The sequence below is a fragment of the Nymphalis io genome, chromosome 12, assembly GCF_905147045.1.
Source record: "Nymphalis io chromosome 12, ilAglIoxx1.1, whole genome shotgun sequence".
Lineage (NCBI taxonomy): Eukaryota > Metazoa > Arthropoda > Insecta > Lepidoptera > Nymphalidae > Nymphalis > Nymphalis io.
The window spans coordinates 5,403,113-5,418,771 of NC_065899.1; the positions used below are offsets into that span (position 1 = coordinate 5,403,113).

Sequence of the window (15,659 nt, forward strand, 5' to 3'; positions counted from 1 at the left end):
ATATCACAAAACAAAAGATTGTTGTAAGAGATAATGTCGCCGAGTTTAAACTAATTTGGTAAGATTAGGTTAAAAATCGTTATTAAAACCGAGCAAGTGCGTTTCCGTACCACCACATAATATTGAAAGATTAATGATGAGAAAAAAGTTATCTTTTTAAAACAAGTCCACGCGGTCAAAGTCATGATAAACAGGTAGACAAACAGACAATGATGTAACTACAAATTTACGGTTTTCGGATTTTCCCCTTTGCTCATGCTTTAAGACATTGCTACTTGCTAAATACTTAGAAATTTGAGTTTTGCACAGTCCCAAGGGAATGCAGATTTTTAAATTTGGTATCAATTTAAACTTGATACCTTCACGCGTTCTTTAGAAAGAGAGTTTTGATAAACAGGTAGACAAACAGACAATGATGTAACAACAAATTTATAGTTTTCGGTTGTTTTCCTATACCTGTGCAACAAGATATTGCTTCATGCCAAATTTCATGATTCTAGTTCAACGGGAAATATCTTATAGGTTTTGATTCCCCTTGCGAATGTATGGGAAATGCGACATAAGCGGTCACATCTTTTGATTGCCCGTAGACTTTTGATTTTTGATTTTTTTCCCAGCTTCAAGGGACAGAACACCAGACTTTAGTATTTGGTATTAATTTCAAGAAAATGATCTCGACGGACAGACAGACAGGCAGACAGACAGACGAACGGACGGAAAACGAAGTGATCTTAAAAGAGTTTATTTTTTCCTTTAGAGGTAGGGAACATTAAAAATGACTTATAATAGATTCTAAAAATAAAATATATACCACTTCTATACAGCTACTAATGAGAATACCTAACTTTAAATATAATATTGTCATTGCCTAAAGCACATAAGCAAACGTACAAAACACCAACATTTAATATTATAATTGCTACTTGGTAAAATATACAAGGACCTAATAAGAACAAATACTTTTTTCAACTTTATTAAATACTTTCGAACGACTTTTTAAATATCATATAATGTGAATATTTGTATTTTTAAATTTATCTTTAATGAAGCCATACATACGTAACTGGTTTATTTATACAATATTAGAACACTATCTTTATGTAAAATCGATACTCTTACGCAGCCAAGAATACCTATGTGTGTTTTTATATACATATGAATTTGAATTGACAAAATCACTTATATGATTATAACAGATGATAAAATATAGTAGCTACAAATTTTGTGTATGTTTAAAAAAATCTATATTAATCGGGATCGTCGTCACTTTAAGTAGCAATATCTTACCTATCGTGTACCTGAATAAGGTTACAAGGACAGATAGCAATGTAGAATAAAAGATTAAAGTGAAGGTTAAGGTTAAAACAAGTCAGGAACTCCGTGAACAAGGCTTGTAAGGTAACAAAGATAAAAACTATTAACGACGATAAGACATTTTATTGATAATACGACAGGCAGGAAAATGATCAACAGGGTAAATAATCACCGCTTCATAATTAACCAATCACATAATCTTAGGACCGTGAATGCGTTGTATCGAAGCAATCACGCAGCCCCAAGCCGCACCGAAGATGGCCATTGCAGGGGTTTAGTGGGTAAGAATCCCACATAACCCGGCTCCCTACCCGAAAGCCCATGAATCAATACCTTTCTAAAGGTTTTCCTTACGTAAAAAAGGTAATAAAACAACTAGTAGAAAAGGGGTACCACTTTCTTGTGTTTATTTCGTATTATTAGTACATCCATTAAAATATTTTTTAATAAGAAGTGTTTTTAGAAAATGACATTTAGCTACATGCAGAGATATAACGTCTTCGATTCCATGGTTAGCGGCGCATTGCAGAGCTGTTTAACGAGATTGATACTTCCTGCAGTGACAGTATCCTTGGGCGAAGGTGACCACTTACGACCAGATCCATTTACTCATCTATTGTTAAAAAAGCAATAACTATCAAATTAAGAATGAAAATTTAACTAATTTATACTTACTTGGTGGGTCGGCTTAAAGTCAGCAGGTCTGGAAAGGACTACTAACCACTTGCTCATCAAATATTCTACCCCAAACAGCAATACTTAGTGATCATGTATCCTGGTTTGTAGGGTGAGTCAGCCAGTGTAATTACAGGCACAAGGGGCATAACATCTTAGTTCAAACGGTGCTGGCGCATTGGCGATGTAAATTATGTTGAATATTTCTTACGGCGCCGCCAATGTCTATTAACTATGGTGACCACTTAATGTATCGTCCTCTTACCAATATCATAAATTTTACAAACATATGTCAATTAATATTTAAGAAACAATCATAATTATGTAAGCTAAGGTGTCAAGTTCTTATTTTAGACCATGGTCCTAGAACTTGTCATAACGAACGTAAATCTATCCACACACGACTAACTCTTGTCTGTCGCGCTAGGGAATGTGACCCTTGAACTACGAGTGACGCAATTAGATTGTACTTGCGGCTTGAAATATTACAAAATATGGCAACGAAATGAAAATAATTGGATTTTTGTTATTGTGTTCCAGTTTGAAGGGTAAGTGAGCCAGTGTAATTACAGGCACAAGGGACATAACATCTTAGTTTCCAAGGTTGGTTGCGCATTGGCGATGTAAGCGATGTTTAACATTTCTTACAATGTCTATGGGCGTTGATGACCACTTACCATCAGGTGGCCCATATGCTCGTCCGCCAACCTATACTATAAAAAAGAAAAAAAATGGACTACATTAGCAGTCCTTCCCGTATATAAGGAAATAGAGTTTCAATTCATTACGCAATTTTTAAAACTCAGTGATTCTTGCCCGAACTTGAACCCACTGACTTCAGTTGAGATATATAATCTATTCAGTAGACCATATCAGCTATTCTAAGGTTAAAGTCTATATTTAAATTCTTACAATTTAATTTGCATATTCACTTTTTTCACAATGTAAATTACACAAACATTAAGCTGTGATATAAAAAGTAGTTTATACGATGTATATAAATACGTGACCTCGCCGCCCTCCTAAATGAACACTCGTTATCGTAATGATAAGCGTCTAGATAGCATCGAGTCTTTAGACAAGACGTTTGGAGATAAATTGTCAGTATATATGTATACTGACAACCCTATATATATAGGGTTGGCGCTTGCGAATTTTGCTTTTTAAATGTCGATAATTTGAAAAAAAAGTGAAGAAATATTACATTTTGTTTATATGATATATTATACTTGATAAAAAGCGTTTATTTAACTTACCTAGGTATGTGTGGGTCAAACTTTGCGCTTGAATTTTAATTATTTCCATACAACCAATTGAGCTAAAATCTTTGCACAAACTGGAATGGTATTACATTTTATTCATTTCTAAAGAGATTTAAATATTATATAGTATATATAATTAAAAAACCAACTTATTTATTTGATGGCTTTATTATTTTTATTTATACTTCAAGCGAAACGCATGTACGAGCTGTTACAGTCCATAATAAAACTTCAAACGAATCTATATATGCACATTAAAATGTTGTTTTTCTTTCAAAAATAATATTATTTATTAATTCGTCTCTTAGTGCACGATTATTTTACATCATTTGAAATGTATTACAAAGATTATAAAAGTTAAATTATACTATAGTAATATAATTATTATAATTACTAATATAATTATTTTATTTTCATATGCTATTTTTCCTCATGTAATAGAACTAATTCGAAAATTAATTAACTATAATATTTTGGTATGCTAAATATAATAAAATTAAAAATATAATATATAATTTTACAGTTCACGCAAATATACAGTAAAATAAAACATGCTGATTACAAAGCGTTCATTAAAATAGTGATAATAAAGATGGCAGCTACAATCGGTAGCCCATGTCGTTATTATCTCAAGAATACGTACATTCAACTCGACAAATTTTACATTTACATAGATAGAGATAGCAAGTACGTATCATGTTTTATTTTCACCTGTCGTAATGCACAAGCGATTATAGTCCCTTAGTATTTGAGTATTAACATCATAATCACTTACACAATTTTGTCAGGCAATGATTTTATAACTTGGATCCACTTACAACCAATTTGCTGAACTGATGTCAAGTTACATTTGTAAAACGATGTCTTGAAGATAGCTTCCGTAATTGTATTTCCTTTTTTAATTTTGAGCAGAAATATTAAGTACTTTTATTGAAGAACAATAAATTAATTTATTAAATTTTATGACAAAGACATATTTATCTATTATTACATAACTAACTGCAAATCTTAAGCATTTATTTATTTTATGTTAAAGTAACCCTTACACAGAATACCATAAAAGGTTAAAATAGGGCAAATTATCTATATCGGTACCATAGAAAAGTTGAACGATTAATGCGGACTGAGGTATTGTTTAAAGAGTAACGTGTGCATCTGTAAACCTACGCACGCCTACACAACTGTAACCCATTATAACTATCTAATATAAAATCCATTTAATACCAATATAATATTGTTATTTGTTAGTATTATCCATTATGCATACTTTATCGGACTGAGTCGAACCTTTGATAAAAAATCTACAAAGTCTTGTAATGTTCACACATTCGGGGACTTTCATTTAAAACTTCCTTTTTTTTAAATAAACTTGCAGAACTTGATATTTATAATAAAACTGGCTTTCATTTTAATGACATACATATATTCACATCGACCCGATGTAGATCACATAGATCGGAGTTGTTTAAAACTAGTTTCGAATAAACCATTCTCACGGTTATAATATGCATTGTACCAGCCCCCTAGACTCCTAGGTGCTATTATTAAAAAAACGAAAAGTCCAGACAAAACAAAAGAAAGAGAGGTTACTGTTATAATGTTAGTGTATTTATTAAATGTACACACAATCTTACTTTAAAACTCTTATCAAATGAAAAATCTATTGTTTTCTTCTCTTAATTTATCTTCGCAAAATTTATTCGAGTTAATAGACATATAGGATTTCAAAGCTGGTTAAGACGAATCCTTTAAAAATGATACGAAAATCTTCCTGATTTCCATACACACATACCATTTAAAAAACATTCATTGTCGGCAGTGACAATGAATGAGAAAATGTCTCATTTCTGAAGTTTACCTTGAATTTTATTACCATGTTCATCGTGAAAATTAGCATGTGTGCTATCGATGACGTGGATATTGGAGAATGTAGTTAAACGGAAAACTAACATCTGGTACAAACATTAGTGATAACAAATATATATATATATAATGTCCTCTAATACAACAAAATATATATACTTTCTTCATTGGCTTTTGTTTTTACCCGAAACAACTTGAGCGGTGAAACCTTTTAAAGTCTTACGTAAAAACTAAATCTGTTTTAAACATATAAAAAATAATGTATGAATGACTAACTAATTCAACAATAACATCAAAAATAATTTATTGCGTTATCAATAAGACTTTATTATATAAAGACAGTAATACAATTATTAAGGGCCTAAATTTAATTACCTGCCAATTTACGTAGGTACACAATACAAGTTTATGTGAACTCTTAATAGATTGTACAGCTAAATTAAGCCGTAGATATACATAGAAGTACAGAGAATTTATTATCGAATATAATTTATGCCGTAAAATATACTCATTCTTTTGCAATTTAAAAATGCTATTTACTAGACCTTTATTTTAAGCTAGTAGTAATAAGTTCATTAATTGTGAATTGATATCATAATACATTTACCAAAGGAAGCAATATTATAATCGAAATGACTGTCGCTACTTTAATTGACGGTATCGAATTCACCCAATTTTAGATAAAAATATCGACGGTCATTAATTATATATTATAGGTGATTAAAATACACACGACATACACATAACACATACCTAGCTTTCTCAACGTTACAAGGTTATATTGCGAGACCGGCAATCGACAACACCCGTTGGCAAAACAGCGTAACGTTTTAAAATTCTTTTCGCTTCAATCGACAGTTGACGCCGCCATGTTGTAACTGTAATTTTTTAAAAGTACACATTTGTACTATATGTATAATAATGTATAGTAGCAGAAAATTACAATATTTTAATAAGCATTATGCATAATAAAATATAATAATTTTATCTTTAAAAATACGTTGATATATTGATATTGCAATGTTATATTTGAGTTGTTACACAACTAATTTAGTATTAATAATGTTAATTTCTGTTTCGTTTTCACATAACAAAGTAAAATAGTACACTCAATAAATACGAGGACTAAATAATTTTAACAATTAGTTACGGTAATAGAATGTATTGCATTTTAATTACAAATAGAATCCACGTGTAACCTACACGTCTTAATCGACTATTTTATTTATAGACTCGTTCGTGTTGATTAAAGATTGATCTCCCGTCAATCAAAATTATCAAATATTTGTTCACCTGCGAGCTATTATGAATACCTATTATTATATTTAAACCTGTACCTAAGACGGGTTACCTATCTCAAAACAGCGCTTTCTAAAGAGTGTTTAAATATAATTACTTTAAAAATAAGTATGTATTCAAAAATCATGGTTCATCATGCTAATGAGGCTAAACATGTGGGTGTTACATGTATTCTCATCGATCGGGTATCCTAAAAATTCTTAAGCAACATAATATTACCGTGCTATTGTTATGCAAAACGTGCCAATTCTTCGTTGTACTATTTTCTCATACGAGGTTCAAAGCAAATTTAGCAAGTATTTAAACATATTATTTATGTAAATCACGCAAGATTATATTAGTATATTGTAATTTTTAGAGCAGTTTGAATTGCTTAATACGTCGAAAATCCAACGTGGGTGGGATTGAATATGTTCATAGAGCTAAATAGAATATTTAAACTCCAACGCAATTTGGCTCTGAAATACATTACGTAAGGTAAAGTTTATTTATTCGAGACGTCAATGATTTGAAATTGTCAATCTCCAATTAAAAAATGGTGTCCACAAAATATTTATGTTTGTAAATGGGTATAAATCATTTATTAAGCAATCATATATATTACCACGACAATGACAATTGTGCGTACGGAAAACTCGTGGGAAGTGATAGAGGCATTTGATAGTTTAATCGCGATATCCCAAATATAATATTGGCTATCAACTATGCTTAAATAACATTACAAACTTACATACCAAGTAATAATTAATGTTGTAGCAGATATTTGAGGACATTGAAAGCACTATAGGGTGCCTTAGGTACCTTACACTTATGGTGCTTTTAATATCCTGAAATTAATGTAAAAACCGACCTGTTTATTGATGCAGAAATTAGTTCCTGCGCGCCCGCTAGTTTTATCCCATTAGATTTTGTTAAAAATTTATGTCATATCACCGATATAACATTTTATTTGGCAGTGCAAATGACACCATCAACTATCTTGTTTCCTTTTTTTATTTCAATTTACTGTTATTCACATGCTATAACATCGTAATTCATTGGTTTTTATTGGAGATTGCTACGTTTTTTTTTTCAATGAATGCCCGTATTTCTTGTACGAGTTAATTCTAAAAGCTAATTATAAATCTTGTTTTAGAATATATCTCGATACAATTACCTCTCCTTATCTGCTTATAAGCGTTTCGTAATAAAGCAACTTAACTTTTTTATATACCACACGGAAATTTTTTATTATATAAACTTAAGATTTGGCTTGGATTGAATTGTATTTTGGCATAGCAAATAATATAAATATAAATACCAAAATAATAAATTGGTAACTATATTCTATATATACGCTTCGAAACGGAAATGCGTAGAAATATTCAGCAGAGCTTGGCATCTCCGATATCCGTCATATCCGATACCAATAAAATGGATGGGCAAGTTTTGAAGTGAAGACCGCGTCCTGGCAAGAGTGAAAGAAGACGTCCGCTGTAGACGGTAGAGTAATGCGGCTACGCCAAGACTAATTTCGGTTCGAAAATAAGTGCAGACGACACCTTCCCCGAAAAAGACTTATTAAGTCCAGCGCTGTGGACGAACACGAACTGATGATGATAAAATTACTAACATTTGTACATTTGTCAGTTATTTGTATAATTGTTATTTGTTCGTAAAGTCCTTTATATGTAAACAGAAAAATGTACTTCACTAGTCTGTGGTAATAGATGTTTAGTTAAGAATATTAGAATTTTAACTCTGAAAAGACAACATACTAAAATCTAAGAATATCTCTAAAATACATACGCACCAAATTACAGCTTAATGTACATTTATAAATATGAAATTATTAATGTACTTTTTATAAGTTTTATTACATTATTAAGCTAATAAATAATGCATAGCAGTCATATTGAAAAACTGTAATTACATTTTATTGAACAAGTGCTTAATTTTTAAAAAGTATTTTGAATCGTAATTTTTTATATAAGGTAAACATGAACCGGTAACTAGACAGTTATTTTTTTAAAACTGAAGTAGATGCCATCAACAGGCAATCATAACACATCTTGCATAAAAAGTAAGATTATATGAATGATATTCCCAAATTGATCCTTGTTCAATGTTACTTTCATAAACCAAATTTATTAGTTCATAATAATAATTAGTTCATAATAACAAAATATCTTTTCTGAAAAAATGGTCATATTAATTGCTTAAATTGTATTCATATATATATTTCATATTATACCTACACTTCGTCACGTTTGGCAGATGAGTTACTGTCGGAATATTCCGCTTTATTAGGAAGCCGCACATTATAGCAGTCGCCCCACGTGCATTAGCCGAGGCCTGCCAAAAGTGCTCTACAAATTGTTCATACTAACATAATGTATACCATACCATCTTCGGCTCGGCTCAGAACAGAATAACAATACACTTGTGTAAGTAAAATTTTAACATAAAAGAGAATAATGAAACAAATTTTTACTGTTACATCGATATTTTTTATTTCATCGTAATTTTATGGAAGATCAATACATGACAAATAATTACTGAAACTGACTTTTTACACTTGAACTCCTCAATGCTATAGGCACTCGATATAATAGATCTAAACGTGAACATTTTAATATTAATTATACGCACAGATATAAAAAGACTGCTCGCAAATACTCAAAATGTCACACTAATGCTTATAATATCCAAAGTGACCTTAAAATGTTCACATTAGAATATTTACTGAGACAATGACGGCGAGCACTCTGAAGCTTATGGAATGAAAATCTGCAGATATTCAAGCAGATGTTAAAAACTTCTAAATATTTATTGGGGACACAATCACTCTAGTTATATACAATGATAATTATGAAAGGTACACATCATAATTCATTAATAATTTATAATGCGATCAAAAAATCACTTGCCACTTAAATTAACAATAATGCGAAATTTTAACATGATCTTAGAAATTAAGTAGAAACACCTTGACAAACAATGTCCAAATGGTGAATAACTTGTTGCATAAAAAGCTAATAATTTCATACAAAGACAATTGATACTAAAGTTCCATGAAGAACAAAAGAAATCTTAGATTATTAAGAGTTTGCAGTACAATATTTTGAAGATATTCAGGGAAAAGATTTTCATCCAGTGTTATGAATACAATGTCTATTTTTGTAATAGTTTTGCTTTCTGAATTCTTGACAATATTACAATTAGGTTATAATTATGAAACAGTGAAGATTTTTTGTCTTACAACTAATTCGAGTCTATTTATCACTTAATAGATGGTGCATAGCTTAATACTGTAACAAAACAACTGCTTATAATATACATGCCATTTTTTAGTCAGGCAATAGTATGGTGTATTAGTTAATGAAAACATACATTATAAGTAGATAAGAAATATAAATTATTTATTATTTACATGAGAAAACGTTTAAAAGCAATTTTATGGCACCAAATAGAACTACTTTATTCATAGAACTTAATGTCTTTAATACACAATATATATATTTATAACCCAGGCGCTTCACCAGATAAGACATTGTTTTCAATATTATTTGTTGTTCAATAAATTAGTACACTTATGTAACTTTTAATTATGTGGTGGCAATAATTTAAGTTTGTAAAAAGCAATTTATCCCACTAGAACTATAAGGTGATGGACAAACACTATATATTATAAATTCAGAATATTTAATGATAACGAGTTGATATGATTTAGCATCATCCATACGTCATAGTCATAATGGATATTAATATATTTAAAAAAATGTAATCAATCTAAGTGCAGCTTTTGATAAGTTCATAGACTATGTGTGTCACACTTAGTGCAACCAAAGGCAAAATTCATTGCATTAAGGGCTAATTTATTTAATTTTAATAAACAAGCACAATTATTAATTATAATCTTTTAGAACTTCTGATGATCAAATCTACTTAAAATAAATCAGCCCTTGTTTTATTTAATGATGCATTAAATTCATTGACAAAACTTCATACATATTACATAGATTCTTTAAAAAATACAATGTATAAAATTTAAATTAATCCAATTATAAATATTTTTTTCCATTATCCAGCTGTAACAAGCAATATTGGTTAAGTAACCATCCCAGGATATTTAACCTAATGACTATAACACAAATGTGAACAATGTTTTCACAATGTGTTAATATTCTCTACAAATAACTAGGTAGATAATTATTTGTACAGCCTGGATTCAAAGTCCTACATTCTAATAGCTAACAAACTTTATCATAAACTCCACGATGATTGGTGAAATCTGCACATAGGAATTGTGACTTTTCCCTCCTCAAAAATCAATCTATTGAAAACATCAGTCTACAAATGGTATTGATTTTTTTTCGTTTTAATGATTAATGTATAAGAATTTTTCTACAAGGGAAATAGTTTCTCTAAACTGTATTATCAACAGTACGAAATTTATTGCTTTTCAACAACTGATGCTAGCAATATACAGATTAAGTAACATCATCATAACTGGCTTCCAGTGTGCATGACAATCACCATTATGATAAACATCTACAAAATAAGGAACTATGTAGTTACACTTATACTCAAACAAATCCTTTCATCAGATCACAAACACAGGTTAAATTGCACAAATGAACACAACTACAAAAAAGTACAATAAATTAATCTCTTTAATATTTTGATGTAGTAGTAAATTCCTTAATTAAAATATCAACTGATTTAACAATATTATATTAAGATAAAACCAATAACAAAATGTCAAAAATTAAAACTTTCACAAAATAACATTGATCTAATAAATTTATAATATTCATAGCAAGGTTATATAAAGATATTTTTTCATCACTGTGTGCTTTTCTTACTTTGAGCTATTAACTCATAAAAGAAAAAAAGTGAAAAAAGCAACATGAATATTTAGTACATGTCTAGCATTTTATGTCTGCATATTAGGATATATTTCAATAGCTGACTTAATTAATGACTGAATCTAAACACGATAAAGTGATGCATTTCAATATTATTTAAAATTGAGAAGTATAATAGTGAAGACCTATAAGTCTAAATAAGCCAGAAGAAAATCTGATAAATATACAATTTGTATGAATTCATAAAAACAATTTAAAAAAGAATCAAGCTTACCACATTCCAATGCTACCAAAGGCAAACTACTTACCAAAAAACACTTATTACTGACAATGAAGGTCTGTTTACACTCGACTACACTATCAGCAGTATATTTCTCAGAGAATATCACCAGGGAGCTACACGCTTTGTCTGTTCATATTTCAAATTAAATGGGCACTAAGAAAATGAATGCCAAAAAAATATCTGGATCAATTCTACTTTAATTTGACCTATTTTTCAAATTTGATACACCTGTGGTGCCAGCTTGGGGAGCTTCAATGTCTATGTACACCCAAAGCTACCCACAAGAGATGCACTCATTACCTTCCCACGACCACAATGTTGTGGAAAATTCACTAATACAAAACACCTACTCACGGGGGTGTCCGCATGCAGGCTCCAGCTATGTGCTCAGAACTCAGCAAACTCCTTCGCACACTTCTCTGTTGATGAGATACGCAATGCCTCCTCCTCATAGTCATCAAAGTTGCTTGTGTCGCCGGGACCTTTGCAGCGGGGGATGAATGGTGCTTCAATCTTCTTTTGGAAGACAGCTATCCAATCAGTACTAGCGAACCACTTATGTCCTTTAATGTCATTTACTCCAGCTTTTAGGTTACCATAACGTTTCGTCAAATCAACCTGCAGGAGGTTACGCAAAAGATCTTTCAGATCGGAGCCAAAGTGCGATGGAAAGCGTACCTTACCTGACACGATTTTTTCGTAGATTTGTATCGGTTGATCGGCAAAAAAGGGAGGATATCCAGCCGCCATCTCGTAAACAAGGACGCCCAGCGCCCACCAGTCTACGGCCTTGTTGTATCCTTTCGAAAGGATAATTTCGGGTGCGAGATACTCAGGGGTACCGCAAAGCGTCCACGTACGGCCCTTAACTCGCTTCGCAAAACCGAAATCCGTCACTTTGAGGTATCCTTGCGAGTCAATCAGAAGATTTTCAGGTTTAAGATCCCGATAAATGAGGTCCAAGTAGTGAAGATATTCAAATGCGAGGACTATCTGAGCGGCGTAGAATCGTGAGTGAGGCTCTGAAAATCGGCCAACCTTGCGAAGGTGTGAGAACATCTCACCTCCAGGAACATATTCCAAGACCATATACAGGTTGGAATTGTCCTTGAAATGAAACTTAAGGCTTACAAGGAACGGGAAATTAATAGCTTGTAAGATACGTTTCTCATTTAATGTATGTTCGACTTGCTTCAATTTAACAACTTTCTGCTTATCTAATATTTTCATAGCATAATATTCTTTTGTCGGTTTATGTTGTACTATCATAACACGCCCAAACGAACCGGTACCGAGCGTTTTTATTCGTTCGAAGTCATTCAGTCCGGCGGTGTTGGTAGGATTCTTTTTCCATTTCTCCTCAAAATCTTCCTTAGCCTGGTCAAGGAATTCCTTGACGCTTTCGGCGGCATCCACCTTTTTGTTGGCGGTGGCAGCATTATTGCCCATGGCGCACACCACAAACTAAACCAGTGCCTCTATTCGCCGTTATATAGGCTGCCTTCTGCACTAATCGATGCCTGCCTGAAGTCCGTCTAAGAAACGGGCAGGTCAACACAAACCGATTTTGAACACGTACATTATCAACTTTTAAAGCACGTATGCACGTCACAAAAGACACTTATTATGGACACACATTGACACGATTCAACTAATCCGTTATAATCCGAAAAATATTTTGTCACATTCACAAGAATAAAATGGCTTCCACTGCCGTACCCGATCGACAGAGCGAGATCGAGCGAACGATTTGCTCACGGGTGGCGATTAGTTATGAGAGTATTGCTATATAAAAGAATAATTTGCTACCATTTTCAGTAAAAACTACTAAATTTGATAACTACAAAAAACATTATTAAGAGTAACGATATTATTTTTTCATTTGTTTTGTTAAAATACAATTCAGTGTAATCAAAGTATAATAAACAAGAAAAGAGTAAAGAGAGGCTTAAAAAAATATTATCATTATATTTTCATAAAAAAGTAAATATACTATTGTTTAAATATATAGATATAATTAAATGACCACATTTATTACGTAGTAGTAGGAAAAACATAAAAACCAGTTTTATTTTTTATTAAAATTTGGGAAATATTAATAAATAGCAAATACTAATTAACCATACTTGTTATATTTCAACAATTTTACCCTCTTAATTAAAAAATTATTGTGCTATGCATTCATTTATTTAAATTGTACTCGCTTAACTTTTACATATCATATTTCACACCCTACATGCCCCATATGATACGTGATCTGATGCAGATGCTTTTTCTATTTACAATAACTGGTAACGAATTGTATTTAATTTTTGTTTCCTGTTGCTCATAATTTATTACAAATAAAGTTTACTAATTTCAACTATGATATGATTAAAAATACATGAAGCTGTCAGTATTTTTTCCATAGTCCTCGCTTCTCGACAGTGATTGACTTAAGATCTATTTTTTCACATCACGTTGTTTTTTTTCTAGTGCTATCAACGTTGTCTGCGCTGTTAAACTTGAAAAAAAAAACAGATTTCTTGCGATTGCGTGATTGCAAGCGCATAAGAAGCGCGCTACCGACGCGCATGAGCAACTCTCTTATCTGTCGCATGTCACGAGTGTGAACGAACCATAAACGTATCTTACAAGCGATAAATTTCTTGTAAGCCTTAAGTTTCATTTCAAGGACAATTCCAACCTCACACCTCTGTTCTCACACCTTCGCAAGGTTGGCCGATTTTCAGAGCCTCACTCACGATTCTACGCCGCTCAGATAGTAAGAAGTGTAAGAAGTGTCGCCTCGATTGAGCTCATCGTAATGCTGTCGGCGAGTAACCGTTTAAAACTCGCTGTACGTGTTTGTTGTTGCTCGTCTGGATTGATGTAACTGCGTGTCAACAACGCACGAACATCGCAATTTTTTATCTTTAAAGTAAATTAAAATAAATGACAAATGACAATAATGATATTGCAGTCCTACTTAGCAGTATTATATCGTAGAAAAGTTTTTCTAAAATCTACCAATTGTATTGAAGAGCTTGCAGTGTGGCAACACCATATTTTCTTCTTACTCATAACGACAGATGGCGTTATCGGACTATTCTCGTAACTAAATGTAAAAAATATTATCCTCCGTATACTTTTGTTTAATTTTTTTAATATCCATTTGAGTTGTTTGGAAAAAAAATATGAAGTTAAAACTTCAACTCTAAATTTCCTTTTCTTTCTTGATTTATCTAATTATACATCATATTAATTGTTAACATTTTACCATATTATTACAAAATAATAACTATGAATACTATTTATTTATTCCGTCTTTCAAATTCCCACAGACTTGTTATCCGTACCTTTATCTTTATATTATTTTCATAGATTGTAATCCAGAATCTCTATGAATGCTATCTAATATCCAATTTTCAAAATTCGAGATTTAAATAGGTACCTTCGTGAAGTATGTTTAAATCCCGTATAAATTAAACAATTGACAATCAATAAGATAATAGGACAATTGGATAACAGCGGTTGTTGAAAATTTATAATCTTATTTGTTCCTTTTTTTTCTTAATAAATCTCCAGTCTCCTTAATATAAAAACAATATATATATACATATTACGTAATTTCCTACTAAGTGTTTTCTCAAGATTTTTTTTAATTGGTCAATAGCAATAAAATTGTTATAAGATCAAATAATTCCTATTATAGCATAGATAAGGCCAGTACTACAAAACAACAAATGAAAGCGATTACTGTATTAATCATTTCAAATTTCAACGAATATTTATCAATAGGTAATTGTGTATTGAGAACAAATATTCTTTTGATTTTTGCATTTTGAAAATATATTAAACAAGTATTATTTATTAGCTTCCACGCTGACTGCTGGGGACGTGTAATTTCTTATGCATATTTTTGTAGGTATTAAAAAAGTACCTAATCTACATAATTTCATATAAAATAAAACGGGGATTATTAAAAATTTTGCAAGCACTTTCATTGCGGTTCAGAAAACTACAAAAAAATATTCTTATAATAAAAAACTATATATATTCGGAGGCTAGAAGAAACGGCAGGTGACATAATTTATTTTTTAGTATAGGTATATAAGTAATAACGAACGCACA

The 15,659-nt window shown here is 31.2% G+C and overlaps 1 protein-coding gene across 1 annotated transcript; it reads right to left on the reverse strand.

Annotated features, from left to right (window-relative positions):
• Window positions 1-8,879: 8,879 nt before the first annotated feature.
• On the reverse strand, window positions 8,880-13,311 carry LOC126772374 (cAMP-dependent protein kinase catalytic subunit 1). Its single transcript, XM_050492727.1, has one exon. The coding sequence runs from the start codon at window positions 12,993-12,995 to the stop codon at window positions 11,934-11,936; it is 1,062 nt and encodes a 353-aa protein (XP_050348684.1). The 5' UTR covers window positions 12,996-13,311; the 3' UTR covers window positions 8,880-11,933.
• Between the last annotated feature and the right edge of the window lie 2,348 nt (window positions 13,312-15,659).

Bases quoted from the DNA above. Each gene is read 5' to 3' on its own strand.
- LOC126772374 (XM_050492727.1), bottom strand. From the start codon at position 12,995: ATGGGCAATAATGCTGCCACCGCCAACAAAAAGGTGGATGCCGCCGAA.